The following is a 17,843-nucleotide window of genomic DNA, read 5'->3' as shown; positions in this document are numbered from 1 at the left end:
TTAGTAAATTTGAAAGAGTGTGAGATCAGCAGGGGCTGTATCTCCCACATATTTAGGGGCTAGGGACTGTCAGAAGAACCTAGATTATGCTTTGCAGCAGGAGGAGGACTGTCACATGTACATCTTGCTTGCAAGCACACTGTGTTTGTACACAATTACTGTAAGCAAAGAAATTTTGCTTTCAGGTATGTGACATGAGCAAATGAAAAGAAGAAACAGAGAAGATTAGATTAGCCAAATGTTTTAAAATGATTCCCAGAAGACTTCAGGAGTTCTGGAAATTATTGGACTCTGCTTAAAGAGAATTTTAAAAAGATGACATCTTTAAAAAAAAATCAATTTCCATGCCTTTATCCCAGATAATCTGAGGAAAGACAACAAAGCTAAGAATATCCTGAATAGACAGAGCTTTCCCTATGTGTACTGACTTGCAATCAGCCTGAGGGAATACACAGGTGACTGACAATCCGCAGCACCGGGTTCTTTGACTATTGAAGATTACCTGCAGTCTTTTTAGTAGGCAAAAGTTATAATAGAATTTATGTAATTACCAAATCTTCATGACCCTGAAGATATAAAAGCAGGCAAATTAAGCAAATGTTATCTTATATTGCTGCAATCAAATATTAAATGCAAAGAAATAATTTTTTATTTATGTAACTGTTAAGTCTTAAACAAAAGCTAAAGCAATTAGTGTCAAATAAAATATTATCACATGAAAAGAAAGCATTTTTAGGCAACCTTCAGCTCTAGCACAAGACAGATGTTTTCTTTAAAAATGCAGTGTTTTTAAGGTATTATGGCCTTCACAAAGCAAATCACTAATCTACTTTATATATAACATATTCTGGAAAAAAACTTACTTGCATTTGAAATTTGTAGCAATATCTGACATGTACCTATTTTAAGACGGAAATACACCAAATTAAAATGAATTATGCAAATGTTTCATTATGAAGAAAAGCTGTATATAAGAATTAGTTACTACTATTTGCAGGATGATTTGGGATATTAGTCTTGTCAGACAACTTTTCCAATATTCCAATAGGAATCACAGGAAATTTTTATATATCAAAACATTGGCCAGTTGAAGACTGTGATAATTCAGCAGCTTTTGGGAACATTACTAGTTCATTGTGTCTGATGCCAATTTACAAGGGAAGGTTTCCCCTGCTAGTAAGGGTACAGATATTGAAAAGGGCAATTTCAGTTAGAATAAAATTAGGACTTGCATGTAAAAAATGCTTAACACAAAATATGAGATTCTTTAGCTGGCTATTACTGTGCATTTGAAAAAAGAAAAGATACTTTCATGTGTTTTGTATCAGAAAAGAAAAATTCATGTGAAGGAGGAAATAATTCCTTAAGGTGAAACAGTAGGACCTGGGGATTCAGCTAGACTGACCTGAAAGATCGCCACCAGAAACACTAGCAGAAAACTGATACTTTCTGTGCTATATAATGGTTCCTCTAAGTACATGGAGCAGTAGCAGCTCCAAGAATTCAAGGAATTTAACAAGTCAAGCTAATAAATTTATTCTAAGACCTACAAATTGTGTATGAATTACTAAACCCTGTCATTTTAGCATGACCATTTAAGCCTCCTAATGAATAAAAGAAGGAAACTTACCTAGTAATTTCAATATAACAGAAGATCATATTTCTTCCTTAGAACTGTCCTAATTTTGTACCAACATACTAATGTTTATCTGCAAATATGTAATTATTGTTATGGCTTTCTCTTTGCTTGTGTATGCTATACCAATTGACAAGTATTTCAGTAGGTATCTTTTACCAAAGACAGCAAGTAATTTTTTCAAGAGATTAAATATATTGAAGAAGAGTATGTGTAGTTTATCTGATTTCATTAGTAATGCAACAGAGTAATAGAATAATTCACCAGTGAGTAGCTTTTCTAAGGTATTTCCCTTATCTATATAAACAGTTCTTTTTATGATACAGTTAAAATTTTTTAAACAATTACAGTTAATGATAAATAATTGGTGTATACATCTTGAAAGATATTTTTGTTCCTGTAGGAAACTATACATATTTCTGTTATTCATTCATATAAATATTATTATGTGATTATTATATATATTAATATTAATATATTATTATTATACCACATTTTTGTGCTATAGTTTGTGAACTGTACTATAACTTGTTAACTTAATAGCTATTGTTTCACACCCCTCTCATGCAACCAGGAAACTAAAATGTAAGATGAAAACCTAATCTTGCATAACCTGTTTTAGTATTTTTTCCTTTCAGCGCTAGTTTTGTACACAATGGAAACTATTGCAACGAAACAAGAGAAATAACATTTTATGAATATGTAAAGTACCTGGCACAGTAGATGTCTAAGTGCTCTTGGAGCTACTGTAATATTCTGATTCCCTATCTAAGGCACTATGTTATACTAAACAAGCAAATAAGAATAATTAAAACTAAAACTGGACATACCAAAATTTTCCTTGAGTACATATCCATTGTATATTGTTATCTATCTTTTATGTCCTTGCTTCTGAAATACCTAAAAGAGGAAAACTGCATTTCACTAGTGCTAGCAACAGAAGAAATAAGATGAATATTTTAATTTAACTTAAATACATATAATTTCAATTTTACAGATGGCTATGTTCTGAGAAGCAATTTAGTTGAGAAGTAAGTACAAAGTGATCTTTTTGAAAAATTTGTTTTAACACTCAATTTTGTTCTGAATTATTTGTTAAATAAAAGTGAAATGTAATTATTTTAGTTTGTCATTCTAGTCCTGCAAATTAAGTTATTTTAATGGAGTCCAGAATTCTGAAGAACTAGTCACATACATCCATGCTGGAAATCTTCCAGGGCCCCATTTCGCTTTGCTTAACCATAAACTTTGGTTTAAACCATGAAAAATTACATAAATTAAGCATCATTGGTACTAGAATCTATTACTGAACTGTACATTAATGTGATTAAGTGTATTGATGTCATTTTCAAATGTTTAAATAAAATGGACCAATTTTTCTTTAGGTTTATTTTTATTTCGGTCTTATTGGGATTGAGCAGATTTGGCTCACTGTTGCTCTGAATAATTGCATGGAGTTCAGCATTTAGATTCTAATCCAAAACTCTTGTCAGAAAGCTTTTCCATTTTCTTCAGTGGGCTTTATGTTAGACCCTTAAATATCAAATCAGATATCACTTTTAGAATTGAGGCCTGCAAACCCTTATACAGACATTTAACTTTTAATGTTAATGTATCTGCCTGCAAATAGTAGCATATATCTGATGTCTCAATTTTTAAATACATTATTTTTCTTTCTTTACTTACAGTGATGGGGAGATTTACGATGATATTGGTGATGGTATGTTGAACATTTCAAACAATACAATAACTATATTCAATTACACCAAATAACATTATCTTTGAGTTGAAATACTACACAATATTAATATTTTTGCATTTTATTTCCATTTCAGATTGCATCTATGATAATGACTGATGCAGAATTCTATGCAAGTTAGAGCTTCATTGAAGATCAAAATCTACTTCGGACTTCCTAATGGTGAAAGCAAGAGAAGTCACTAAAGCTGATTACAAGTTAATTGGTTACACTCTTATAAATGTACCATTAACCTTTTTTAGGATTTCAGGTTTTTCTCCTCCCTTGCTTTGTATGACATTCATATTGCCATTTATCTGAGCAATTAAAATTCAGGGAACATGAGCTAAAGTTAAGGTTATAATTTTCCACTTCCTTTCCACATTTGTGACAGTCCATGTAAAAACAGTTCTTCAATTAGCTATACACAAAGAGACCAATTCACATCTACTAAGGGTATAGAGGACAACAAGCCCTGGGAACAGGTTTTACTCTGGCTCTGGTCTATTAAACACCAGAGACTGCCATCTGGGGAGGACAGTATCCTGAAAAGAAATGCTTCCTTTGGTGATAACATCCTGTTGTGAAAACAGGAAATCAAAAGTGGGCATCAGAGAAGACAATACATTGCTGACCTCCCATTCCAATTGCAACAGCGTTAGCTACACTGACATGTACAGCCATGTACCGTGATGGCTGAAATTTCTTTTTCTACATTGTACTAGTGATAGAAGACCATTTTCTAAAATTTATTTGACCATTTTGTAGGTACTTTTTGACTAATATTAATAGTAAAATGTAACAATGTTCTATGTGTTACATACAGCACTCTGAGATATAAACCATAGAAGAGTCTACTTCATAGTATAGTGTTGCTCAAAATATATTCAGAACATTTAGGTTAAGATTTAGTTTCTGCTTAGTTTGAAGATATGTTGTCACTATAGTAATTTAGGCATTAAAATGGACCTATAAACTGATGATAAACTGGTTGGGAAAAACATCTAGACTAAATATATTTATCACACCATTTTGATAATATCTTTTTCTTCTAAGTACTATATTTTACACTAGACTTGGCTAAATAAGAGTATAGAAATGAAACATTTCCATGCTTACCCATTGTAGAAACAGCATTTATTCCTAAAGATCATTGGTGATGCTGTTCTCTGAATGAGCAAGTAGCAAATCAAAGTAAAATGAATGGATGAATCATAATAACGATCACTTTGCACTTATATATCAGAACTCACTGAAAATCAAAAGACATTTACAGTGAACTCCCAATAAAGAGGATGAACATGTGCAGAAAATGGAACCTGTATTTGTAATGTGTGATGCTTTTGCTATAGTGCAAGATAATCAAAAACCTGCGATGACCAATGTGGCTGGATCAGTGTAAGAAACTCCTCTTGATAATCAAGTCTCCTATAACCCTCAAGGGAAGTAAGGTACTCTGTGCAAACCAGTGCAATGTAGCAAGCTAGTGAATTCAGCTTATAAAATATTTTGGCTCTGTTGAAGCTAGTGAGTTTTGGTCTTACCTTCAGTGGCGCTGAGATTTCATCTCACACAAGTGCCTTTTATTGATGATTCAAAATAGAGTAAATCTCTAAGGAGGTATAATGCTATGGGGATATCAAACATAAAATTAGCTGTAGAGATAATAGCCTATAAGCTATTTTATACTGTATTTAAAATCACTGATAATACACTGAAAATCTATATGCAAACTTGAGTTTCCTGTTCTATATCTGTTATTCAACCAGCATCCAGGCACACAATACCGATTTTATGTGTAAACATCAGTACCAGCACCCAAATTTAAAACATGACCTTGTATATTAAGTACAATGAATGTGTCTGGTTATTTGGCGATGTCACTGCTGGAGGTTTCTTTCTTTTTCAGGGGCATTCAAGAGGGTATCTGCATCAAATTAATGATATGCCAAAGAACTGAGAGGAAACACAGATATTTAGAAATACACAACCACTTGTCACTTAACAACAGGATAAACAGTTTCATGCTTTATACAGTTAATTATCTCAAAAAGAGTTTGTGTTAATTTCTAACATATATAACCAGTCTTGGTTTAGCTTTAACTGATAGTAGAACTTCATGCATTGCAGTAAGTCCAACAAAGGAACTTTCCTTTTGAATATAGTTTATCCTGTATTAAAGGACTTCAGTAGAACATAAACCTCTTTCATCCCCCTGAAAAAAAAGTTAGTTTTATTCTTTGTGAGATTTTTTGGTCATATATTTTGAATAGTTTTTCCATGTTCTTAGCCTTGGTGTGTTGTAGGTACTGTGTTTCCTTGCTGATTATACTGACTGAATTGGTAATATGATACATTAAATCATCATAAATAACCATAAGATGCTTTAAGCTAAAAATCTGTGCATCGTTTTCACAGATTCAATACGATGTGATTGTAACAGGGTGTTAAAATGTATTTATAGGTACTACACACTGAAAAATTACTGGTATTGTACATGTTTTCTTTTCATTATTTTACCAATGCCATTCACTGGATGCATTTTTTTCTTTCTTCTGAATAAAAGCGTGCTTTCTGACAAGAAATGTGGGTGCACCATCTTCTGCCAAAGTAGAACAACAGTAGCTGAACAATAACTTCTGAAAATCATCATTGAACTGTGGACATGGTGAAAATCATTTTATTATTGCTGCAAAGGCAGCATGACTAGCATGTGGCATTTGTTTGTCAGTAATTACTACCCAGAAAGTGAAATGTAAGCAGAAAATCTTCCAGACAGGAAAATCTATACTTAGGCAGTTTAATAAATCTGTATTTAAGGCTTTCTCACCTGTAATTTATTCTATTATCTTTTACAAGTCAGAAAGAAAGAAAAGGAAAGCTGTTCTCTCTTCTGATATTTTTCTCTCTCCAAACTCAGTCTATAATCCTGGACTATTTGGCTGTGCCTGCTAAAACATTCAGCAGTGAAAACATCAAAATATTGACATAAAAATTAGACTTCAGCATGAACACCCCAGATTAGGTAAACAGAGTTGGTCTCCATCTGTGTTGTACCTCTACACTGTCCCAGGAAACAGGCTAAGCAAAACAAAAACTAGGAGGGCAAAAAAGACTTCTCTAATTCAGGAGCTTTAGAGCATTTCTCTGCTGCTACCGCAGGCTCTGGACTGCAAGAATGCAGCTGATCTCCTGTGCATTCCTGTGTAAGAGGTTTATATTCTCGATCCACATAATTGCAGATCTCTTGGCTACTTCTCCCATGGTGGTAACAAAACCCTTCTCTATGTGTGATCTTGTTGCATAATCCACCTCAACTGTGAAGATCAGTGCTTTAGTATGGGGAAGGAAATTCAGTGGAGGAACCTAGATTCACTGTGTGAATTAGATTACCCCTTACCACTACATTACTTCATGACAGATTCAGGTGTACGCATGTGTGCATCTGTGTGTGTGTATGTCAAATAAGACAACTTCTGAGGAAACTAATGGACCCATAAAAGGACACCCTTATGACTTCTGTACAGCATCACCAGACCACCCTACACGGAAAGGCTTTTGCATGTAGCTTCACTAGAGAGTGCTAGGAGGTGCAAGAAATGAGTTTGGTTTTGCACAGCCTCAGTTCTGCCTCCTTGTGTCTTTAATGATGTGCGCAATCTATAATTACTTGATGGCTCAGTACTCTTTTCCACAGGATCCCCACCTCATTTAGTGCATGGGCTGGATGAGAGTTAACAGAAAAGGCAGTTGTTCAGCCTTGCTCATTCAGTTTCTGGCCACTCCTTTATTTAGTGCAAATCTCCCCAAGCCAATGCTGCACCCAGAATTATTAGTTTCTCATGGCACTCATCACAATGGTATCTCAGATTCCCATGAATAGTAATAGATTTATCTTGTGAGACAGGAAAATATTTTATCCCCATTTTTAATGTATGAAATGAAAGCAAGCACAGAGAACAATTTGTGGCACATATCCATTAATCCTGGATATAGAACCAAATTGCTAAAGCTAAATTGATTATATTTTTAGTACTTTCCTAGATTAGGACTCTCACTATTTTCTCCTCCTCTTCTTTGCCTCTACTTGTGGTTAAACACAAAGAGAAGAGAAAAAAACACCTTGTGTTTAAAAACTGCTAGCATCCAAAATGTATATTTTAAATATACCATGTTTACAGCACTAAAAAAGGGGGCAGATAGGGGATACTGATTAAAAGTTAATTTAAATAATAGTTTAGATTATATTCTGAAACTTAATAAAAACTGGGGAAAAATTCTAAAATTGAATGGTCTACGTTATTACCTCCCCTTACATCGTTTGCTGTCTCCCAACTCTCATGTCAACAGTGAGTTTGTTTGCATGGTTTTGAGTCAGGTCTATGGCTTTTGCCAGATTTAAATCCTTACGTGTATATGGTCTGGCAATATGCCAGGCTGAGACACCCTAACCAGTTCTGAAACAATTAACTTATTTATCAGAAGCCATTCACCCAGGGTAGCAGTGTAGCCCTCTAAGCCCTCTACCTTGACTACTTAGCCCAGCTAATAAATAAGGTAGTACTGCAGCTGAAGGGTCATCCTAAGCGGTTTCCAGCATCCTCATCAGCTGGAAGACATCTCTGTGCCGCTCAGTTAGCCACAGTACTGCAGAATGCCACTGCAACATGTTGTAGCCTTGTGTAGAGCAGCAGTGTGGTAGCCCCAGGTTCCCTTCTTTGCCTGGGTGGAGCAAAATTACAATGATCTCACAAAGCCTTTCTTCTCTGTGTTTCATTCTAGCTAGATGGCTCCTGAACACATGTAGAATTTGCTAAATTATCTCTATTTGCCTCCTTCTAAAGCAATTTGAGAGAGAGGATTAAGCTGCTATTAAATGTATAGAGTTTTTTGCTCCAGGGTTTTTATATTGTGGGGCTTGTTGAAAAGACCATGGGAAACTATGTTTATTTTCTTTCTTAACACACAGACAAATACTGCTTAAACTTAAAATGTTCGCTGTTAGGCAGCAAAGAAGTATGCAAAATGTCAACACAAACATGAATGAAATGTGAATTAGATGGATACCAAGGGTTTTAAGAAACATTATACGATTTGCATTACTTCAGTAATATTGCCAAATCCTACAGCTCAAGCATCATGAGACAGACAAAGAAAAGGAAAAACAGCACTGGCTTTTTTCCTGCCTTTTAATTCTTTTTTTGGCCTGATTCCTGATTTTCAAGTTCTTAGCAGGAAAAGCTGCCTGATCCTTCATTTGTGTGTGGGTGCAGTTCAGGTGGAAAATGCACACAAAACACAGACACAGAATCCGGGGCTCCCATCCCCTTTTCTTGCTGACAGAAGAAACATTCTGCCAAGCTCCCTTCCCTTCTGCATCTCAGCTTCCTTCACATTCTCCTGCCCTGGACAATGCCGTCACACACCTTCCAGCTCACACAGGTAAGCCCAGTTTCCTCTGTATTGATCCAAAGACATCCTTTTTTTCATGTTGTCACTGCCTCCTTTCACCACCTGAGATTTCTCTGTACTCTTCTACTTGCTTTCTTGATTACTTCCTGTTCCCTATAATTATTCCTCTTTTCCTTGATCCTCTGACCATGGCATTCTGTCCTTTGCTTTTCTGCTCCCTTCTTCCTTTCTCTTTTCATCCTTTTAAACTGTTCCCCTATTTCTGCATCCCTGCCCCTGGCACTTTCATTTTTATCCCATTTTTAAAAGCTGCTCTGTTTAAATGCTCATTTTTTGTGCAAGATTCCTAACTCTGTGGGTGACAGCAGAGTTTTTATGACTCACCAGCCACTGAGAAGACTTAAAATTCTTGTATTTTGCATTCTACACTGTTTATCCGTAGCATTTAAAATCAGGCCAAACATACCTTCCTTCTGCCCTCAGTATTTGGGGGAGTTTTTTCAGTACTTAAGTTGGGATGCTATATATAACTAAATCTTACTACTGCCAGCTTAAAATTACAAAAAAAAAAAAAAAAGATACCTTTTCTATCCTATCCTATCCCTTTCTACATTCATAGCAAGCTACTTGCTACCGCCCGTGTAAGAGACTGAAGCCTGTTCTAATGATATCCACTGACTGCTGAGCATCTCAGATATCCAAATATTTCAGTATGGATACCATGATGTATAACAGCATTGCGATTAAAATGTTAGCCAGCCTTCGTCAGCCAGTGCCCAAAGAAAATGTTAATGGGCTTCTTCAGTTTTTAAAAAAAGACCATGAAGGCTTAAAAAAAATAGCTTCTGCTGCCATATGGATTTTGAATTGGATGATAGATTATCTTTACATAGAGCTTCAGCACTATTACTGGAGTTTATTTGGACTGAAACACATAACAGCTGTGTTTTTTTAAAGTTTTTTTTCCTCAGGTCTAATTAATATGTCAACTATACCCAAACTCAACACCTGCTGCTTTTCACAGCTTCAATAGGATTATGCAGTGCAGAATGCTGTGAAAAATCTTACATGAATGGGTGCCTAAATGTGAGTTTGCACTAATTAACAATCTAGTTAGCAACCTGTCCGGTTAATCAGGAAGACTTGTTGCATCACTTGACACTCTGTTATTTTGCAGTTGGTTGTTGTTGCTTTAGTCTGATACTTATTGCTACCCTTGCATAATTTTCTGCTATGCAATGTATGTTCATTTTTTAATTTCTTCCATTACTGGATACTGAAGAAATATTAGCATTTTACCCGGTTGCAATCAATTCAGATTTTTATTAATAGTTTTTATTTCTACCTGGATTTAAGGGTGCTATATTAATGAACTAACTTAGATTATGATGTTTGCCAAAATCAGAGCAATTCCAGAAAAAAATGCTTACCGAGCTAGAAATTTTGTTAGGAATTGATATTCTTTAGCCAAATCATGTTACTTTTTAAAACTGTACTGCTGATACTGAAAATATTATCTATAGAACGCCTTTTCCACAACAATATATGTAGAAATACACCTATTGGCTTGTATTTGAAAAGGCTATCATAGGAATATATTAGGAATATACCATATCAGCCAGGAGAGCAATCACACCCCAAAAAGCAAATCCAGTGAAAACAGCCTCCCTGGGGAGAAAAATGCAAATTGCCCCTTGCTTTTTCTCCAAGCTGCTTGGTGAAGGTGAGAGCAAAAGGGACAAATCAGAAAACTAACACATGGCTCAGAAGTTCAACAAAAAATATTCAGCATCCACCTAAACCTAGTGGTTTCAGACTAGGGTCCTCTTTGCTTGACTTATTCTCTGCACTGTCCCAGTCTGAGCAGTTTGGTAATCCAGCCCTTGCCTATAACCAAATGCAGCCTAGGCACTATAGCTGCATCCATACTAGTCGCTTAAAACAGTGCCAGGGAACACTCCTGGGCACTGGACCTTGATGGTCTTTGCTGTCATGTTGGCCGAACCAGACAGTTTTGGCTCAGGAACAGTGCAAGGCTGTCCAAAGATGGCCCAACATTTATTTACAGGATCTCCATGTCACCAGTGCCCTCCCCAAGCAAGCCCATCAGCCCGCTGGATTCCCAAAGGAGCAGATGTGCATAAGATGCAATATCCATGCTTCCACATTGCACTTGTGTTTCAAGAGCTCTGTCCTTCCTGATACCCCCCATTCTGCTAGGTTTTCAACCAAGCTCTGGCCACATTCACATTTTCTCAGATCTTCTGGCAGGGTCCAGGGCAAAGAGGCACTGCTCCCAGGAGGCAGCTGATTTCATACACAGGAGGAAGGACCTTTCCTATTTCTGTTCGTTGCTGTGTTACAGAGACACAGAACACAAATCTCAAGAATGGCTCATGAAAGGACTTTGATTTATGTAGATTAAGCTGCAGCTAGTAGGGTCACCTTTTTCCCCTCATTTCCTTTCCCACATCCTCTGAAGATTCAGCCTTTTTAGTCTTGCAGCACAAACCTCTCTCTCCCTAGCAGATCCTAGCACCTTCCGTTGCACAACAGGCACGCAAGCCCTGAGCTGCAGCAGCATCCTCCCACAGACTGCTCTGCACCGCTGGATGGAGATGCGGTGTGCAGGCTCCTGCTGCTTTACAGCTGCTGTGTTAGCACTCGGAATTCTGAGAATATCACTGCGTGGCTGCCCACGGGCCAGGCATTGTGCAGGTCTGCTCTAGGGCCCGTGTGTTACTTCAGAGTGACTGTTGGTAGTACAGAGCTGCTGATAACTTAATTTGATATTATGCATTTGTCCAGCTGCTAAAAACACACTGATGAGCTGGATTTGCCTCAAACTGCAGAACTTCTAAACCAAACACCTACTAGCACCTGTTCTTGACCTGACTCTGAGCTGCTGCTGACCCAAACATTTTTACAGTCTGAGATTTTTTTACATAAGAAAAAAAAGGTTGAGTGATTCTTGCAATATCAAACGGACAAACCAATGTCTGGCCAGCTTTGGTGCAGACCTGTTGGTCTGTCGTATTTGGCCACTGATCACCTTCTGAGATACTTCATTCAATCAGTAATGGTTTCTTTATACCTTCCTTCTTTTATCCCTTCATTGCCAATATTTCTTGGCTGCAGAAAATAGAGCTTATGTCTTATCCTTTCCTAAGCAGTCTGATGGGCTTCACATGAAGAAAAAGGTTAAACAAATAGAATCATTACAAAAATTCTTGCTAACAATATAGATATAGCAAAAGAAGCAATGATTTTTTTTTTTAACCTTTTGATCTCATTCACTCGATTTTCTCCTCTTCCTGTTTGTCCCACTGTCATTCAGGATTTATCATCTATTTAAAACCAATTTTATGATACTGCAAATTAAAGAAGAGTGTTACAAATACATTTGGGTAAGATAAAATTCTCAACAACTACAAATCACTGTAGCTCAGTTGAATTCAACAGCTTAACTTGTTATCTGCATAGCTTGATTCAAGTTTATGTTTTTTCTTCTTCTACCTTTATATAAAGGGCAGGCTGCAGCTGGTGTAAATTGCATAACCTTATTAATTTCCATGGAGTTTAAACAATTTAAGCTAGATACGGCTCTGCCCCTAGCTTGTCCCTCATATCCATATTTCTTCATTTGACCCCAAACAAGTGGAAAGCTGTTCTCTTTGATCTTCATACTAGATTTTAAATCTTTAAGATTTATAATTCACATAGTGGTATCCTCTACAGCATATTGCAAAACCCTATTTGGTGTATAAAAAGGCTGTCACTGGCAAAATCCCACATGTGAGGGGGCAAAAGGGGATAACCTTCTGCTTGCAAAAGGATGGAACAAAGCAGCTTCTTCATGAGTCCTTTGCATTTATGTGCAAAAATGTAGCTCTAGCTTTAGAAGCCCCTATCCACCACTGAACATGTAGAAACATTTTAAAATGGTTTCAAGATTAACCTGCCTCTGCAAACCTCCAGATGACACTGGAGGTTTGTTGTTATGTTCTTTTATGTGGTGCTTTGCAGGTGGGAAAGGAAGTACGCCAGCAGCTCACAGGAAACTCTACTTTCACACTGTGTCCCCAGCTTTAGGAGATTTACTTATCTATATAGAGGAGTTATATTCACATAAGATTATAAACTAGGAAGTAAAATTGAACTAGTCTGATTCCCCGTTTGGCCATTAAAACATCTTTGATTTGATTTATAGTGATTAGATTTATTGTGATTTAGACACTGAAAGACAAAAATAATAAAACAAGGAGGCTGCCTTACACTGGATCAGCTGTAATTTGTGACACAGACAAGCCATCAGACCAGTGGAGAAGTTCATTTTCTCTTTGGTATTAATCTCCCCCCTCCACATGGACAAAACAGTTGGTTTTTTTTCCCCCTCCACATTTCTCTCTTCCTGCATACTCACGAGCAACAGTGGCTGAGGAAAATGTGTAGAAAATTCGATAGGTAAGGAACTTTTATCATTTTTTAGTTAAACTTTTGTGAGTCTTGCCCCACATTTAATGGGAGAACAGAACATGGGAAAACCTCCAAAAACAGATCCCAAAATGTCCTCTACTCTCACAGGATGAGGATGTCTCATACCAGCAATGACCATGCCATTTTAACGGCCAGACTCATTCTGCAGCACATTGGGTTTTTTGGTTGTTTTTTTGTGGGTTTTCTTTTGGTGGGGAGCAGGACGGGGAGCTCCCACATATGTAAGTGATAGTTAAGGGTAATGCATACTTGCTATTTTCCATTTCACCATAATAAAAAGTTAAAAATCTAATTTTTTTTTTCCCCCAGTTGTGGCAAATATTAATTATACCTCAAATTATCTTCAGCGTACCTTGTGGGTTACCACTTATAACTGACATTATGGCATTATTTTGTGTGTCATTATCACAGACAACCTCAATGTTGTTGGTATAATTCAAATATAACTAGAGTAAAAAAAAAAAAAAAAAGGAGAAAACTGGAGCCCAGTGAGTTAAGCGAAATATTTTGATTATTAAAGGGTGTCTGCAGGAAAAAAGCTGCAAAAGAGTACTCTGGAGTTTAAACATTACTCCTTTCTTACTTTCCTTTGTCGGAAGAAGATGTTCTGGTTCTTTTAAAATACATTGTGTCTCGCTGTATCTATAAGAGAAGACATAAGTGCTGTATGGAACTAGCATTTAGCATGAGGGTCCAAAGCATTTTTCACACAGATTACAGGTTCAAACCCAACCCAGAAGTTTAATAGTGGGCCAACACTTAGTGGTGCTTTGAAGTTTATGTGAAATTAACTAGTCCCAGCAGAATTTGAAGTAAACAGGATACAACATTACTACAAAAAGCAGCAGTTAATATGGCATTTTCAGGAAGTCAAGGGTTCCCTGGACATAAAATTTCAAAGGACAGCCCTGAGGTACATTGATGAAACTGTTTAAGGAACTTTGATATGCTTTGGTCCTGTGTTATGGATGGGTGAGATTTTATTGTTTAGACCTTTTGAGAACCTGGGGTTCCTCAAGAACATTAGCTTCATATTTAACAAGCAAAAATCAAAATAGGAAAGTTGTTGAAAATGGTGTTTTAAATTAAATATACTTGACGTAATCCTATTAAAACAAGATTCTTGTATGTGTGTCATGAACTGATATGCCAGAAAGTTCTTCTACTCTGGCTTTACAAGTAATTATTTTTAATCTTCTAAATCAGTATTAATGTTTTAGAAGTGCACCAATCAGTGTAAAAACTAATTAACCATTTTTGAGATGAAACTTAGTGCCCATGAATACTTAATAAAACCAGATTTTTATAAGTAATAAAGGATCTGAATTGAAAGACCTCAAGAGAGAGGAGGGAAAACTCAAGCGTGGAAAATAATTGACTACAGAACAGGAAAACAATTACGTGAGGTTGTGAAGCTATTTTTGCACGGCTTGCTAGTTCTACACTTCAATTTGATTATTACTTGCTGGTTTTGTTTCTGAGAATTTGGGAAGCCTGGATGCAAAAACTTGCCTTGTCTATGGCTGCCTGAAGTGTCAGGACATGATGTGTGCTTATTTAAACTTCTGCCTAAAGAGGACAAGAGCAACTACATATAAGTATACTGTTTATAATAGAGGGACTTCGGGTTGTCTTTTTTTTTTTTCTTAATATATACACACTTATTAGTTAAGCTCAACAACTATCAAGGTAAGAAGTAGATCAACACTTGAGACTGCAGAGACCCACTGCGTGTAAATCAAGAAAGCAATGTAAAGGTATTTTTTCCTGTTTTTAATTACTTCACATACTAAAAACCAGAGCGCAGAAAACATCCGGCGTACAAAGCCAATGGTCATGCTGTTACCCACGTGAACTACCCTCTCATCACAAGGCAAGCGCAGCTCAAAAAAAGGAAAACTAAGCGGGCAAACCTCATAAAAACAAAACCAAAAGAAGTAATTTCACTTGACAGACCAAAACCTTCAGATGTGGTGACAGAGCAGTTATGTAGGAAGCCAGTTCCCAGCAGGGCAAGCTCTTCAGCAAAAGGAGGCATTTCGCCACGTTTTCTGGCGCAGCGGGGAAGCCCCCTCAGACACCCCTGCGCTCCCGCCACCCTCCTTTCCCCTCAGCTTTCTGCCTGAGGGGAAGCCCCGCGGCGAACGCCGCCAGCGGACGCGGCCCTCGGGACCGCCCGGCTCTCAGGACACCGGTGTTTCTCCCTCAGCCACGCTTCCAGCGGCCCGGGCCGGCGGGGTGGGCCGCTCTTCGACACCCCGAGCCGCTGGAAGCCTGACTGAGGTGTGCGCCCAGGCAGGCGGAGCTCTCCCACCGCCCCGGGGAGGCTGAGGAGCGGCGGCCCTCGCCCGCCCTCTAGTACTTAAGCCCCCTCCTCAGAGCCGCCACACGCCGCACGGCAGAGAGCCCACGGCCGAGCAATGGCCGCTTAGCCTCCTCCCGCGCCGCCCCAGCCGCCCCCGCGCTTCTCCCGCTGCTGCCGGCGGCGGCGCGGTGACTGGGCGCAGGGAGGGAGGGAGGGAGGGAGGGGAGGAGACGGGGTGCCGGCCGCGGCGGCGGCTCCGCGGTCTTCTCCTCGCGAGAGCGGGCGAGGTTTCCGGTGTTGTGACTGCGGGGCCGTAAACATGGCGGTGAGTCTCCGCGCCCGCTCGTTGAGGCACCTCCGCATCCGAGGTAAGGGGCCCCGGCCAGGCCGCGGCGGCAGGCTGTCCCCGCGCCGGCTGTCGCGCCACGCCGGTGCCCAGCCGCCCCCTGCCTTCCTCTCCTCCCTTTCTGCTCCTCCGGCTCCTTCCTCCCCGCCAGCCTAACGCGCTTCTCTTTCCCCGTCCCCGCAGGTCGCAACGACAGCGGCGAGGAGAACGTCCCCCTCGATCTCAGCCGAGGTACGGGCCGGTGGCCGGCGGGGCGGGGGGGTCGCCGCCAGCCCCTCGCTGCGCGCCCGCGGCGGAGCGAAGCCGCCGGCGGCGAACGGCCTGGTGCTCCGGGGCGGCCGCGGGGGCTCGGTGGGCGGGGGGAGAGGCGAGGAGGCAGCGGGGTGCCAGTGCCCGCCGCCGGTGGGGCTGCCCGGCGTCCTGTAGTGAGCGGAGCTGCCCGTAGGTGGAAGCCTCCCCTCAGCCCCCCCCCCCGCGCCGGCTGCGGGGCAGCACGGGCACCCCGGGCACCGCCGTGCCGGGGCCGCAGGGCTGGCCTGCCACGGCCACAGGCGAGGGGGGCCCCTGCGTCTGGGCAGAGGCTGCTCGGCCGCTTCTGGGGTTGTTTTCGGAGGGGGCCGCTTACAGCGTCCGTTCGGCAGCGGGGCTGCCCGCGCCGCGCCCCTTGGCCTCGCCGGCGGGGCTCCCTCCGGCCGCCGCTCCGCTCGGCGGGGCGGGCCGCACGCCTCGGGGGAGCACCTCGGCAGTGGCGACCGGTCCTGCCTCCGTCCCTTGTCGTGCATCCCTGCCAGCCCTCGGCAGGCTGGCCACGGTGCTTCCCGTGAGCCTCTTGCTGTACGACCAGGAGGCACTCATCTCCCGTTTACTTGTTAAATTGCTCCAAACATCCTCCACTGCTCTCGGATGTATGGGGGGGGGGGTCGGGAATAAGAGGAAGGAAGTAAAGGTAACATCCAATACACACTAACTAATTTTGTCTTGGACGAATAGGAACTCGTTCCCTACCCAAGTGTGTAGCTCATCTTGCCTTGCTGAGGGCTAAGGTAAGGGGTAGACTCTCCCAAAGGGCCGAATAAAATGCAGAAAACAAACTGGCCCACTGGAAGCAATGATCTTCCCTGGGGCAGAAGGTCTTGGTCTAGGGGAGGGAATGAAGCTGATGCTTGTAGTATAACTGCTCTGCTTCAGGAGATCCAGGACTGCTTCTATCCTGAATAGATCTGCTTTATGAGGAAGTAGGCAGGCAGATGACAGAATCAATGAGATAAAAGTGGGCTATGAAATGTAAAGGAAGTACAAATATTAGCAGCATCCATAAGGTTTTCAGCTTAGTGAGAGGCTGTATCAGCAATTCCACCTCTAATTGTTTTTTCCCCCAGTATGATCTGTGTTTAGAATTTTTCTATTAAGCAGTTTTACTGTGGGCTGAAAGTTAGCTCTGTGTATACATGTCATATTTACAAGTGTATTTTAGTTCATGGGAAAAGCAGTGAGGTTTTTTTTAGTTTAAAGAAACAGGCTCTTATGTCTCTTCCCACCCTATCACCAAATGGACATGATTGCTTTAGTGTAGCACTGTTTAAAATTAAAACAAGTGAAACTTTTGCCAACAAAATATGGGACAGAGGCCTTAACAGTTCAAGCATGTGACACAAATACTACTGTAAGCAGTGTTACCTGTTCATGAAACTTACAGAATCAGGATTTTAATGAATGGGTTTAGTAACTTTTTTTATGTTGTGTAGCATACTGCAGTGTTTTGATGTGAAAGAGCAATACACAAAACTTAAATGCTGGAGTGGTAATTTTTAGATGTGGTCTGTTTGAAATATTTTACTCAGAATTCGATGGGCAACTATCATTATGATACTGTTTTTTGCCATGAGGTGTTTTCAGCCACCTACTGATT

General features: G+C 39.9%; 2 protein-coding genes across 5 annotated transcripts in view; both read left to right on the top strand.

Annotated features, from left to right (window-relative positions):
• Positions 1-6,186, top strand: part of FYB1 (FYN binding protein 1) — a 69,702-nt gene extending 63,516 nt beyond the window's left edge. For all 4 annotated transcript variants that reach the window (XM_075020197.1, XM_075020199.1, XM_075020196.1 and 1 more), the window contains 3 exons: positions 2,634-2,667; positions 3,325-3,356; positions 3,472-6,186. In XM_075020197.1, coding sequence (XP_074876298.1) covers positions 2,634-2,667; positions 3,325-3,356; positions 3,472-3,494 — 89 coding nt within the window. In that variant the 3' untranslated portion in view covers positions 3,495-6,186. The remainder of the gene's footprint in view (positions 1-2,633; positions 2,668-3,324; positions 3,357-3,471) is intronic.
• Positions 6,187-15,817: 9,631 nt separating this feature from the next.
• The window catches only part of RICTOR (RPTOR independent companion of MTOR complex 2), an 88,270-nt gene continuing 86,244 nt past the window's right edge, over positions 15,818-17,843 (top strand). Inside the window, exons 1-2 of the mRNA XM_075021884.1 lie at positions 15,818-15,956; positions 16,118-16,165. Of these exons, the coding sequence (XP_074877985.1) occupies positions 15,908-15,956; positions 16,118-16,165 (97 nt within the window). The 5' untranslated portion in view covers positions 15,818-15,907. The remainder of the gene's footprint in view (positions 15,957-16,117; positions 16,166-17,843) is intronic.

This window comes from Buteo buteo, chromosome Z, assembly GCF_964188355.1.
Source record: "Buteo buteo chromosome Z, bButBut1.hap1.1, whole genome shotgun sequence".
Taxonomy (NCBI): Eukaryota; Metazoa; Chordata; class Aves; order Accipitriformes; family Accipitridae; genus Buteo; species Buteo buteo.
Note: the sequence above shows the minus strand (reverse complement) of the source record. Positions and strands in the feature narration are given on the sequence as shown.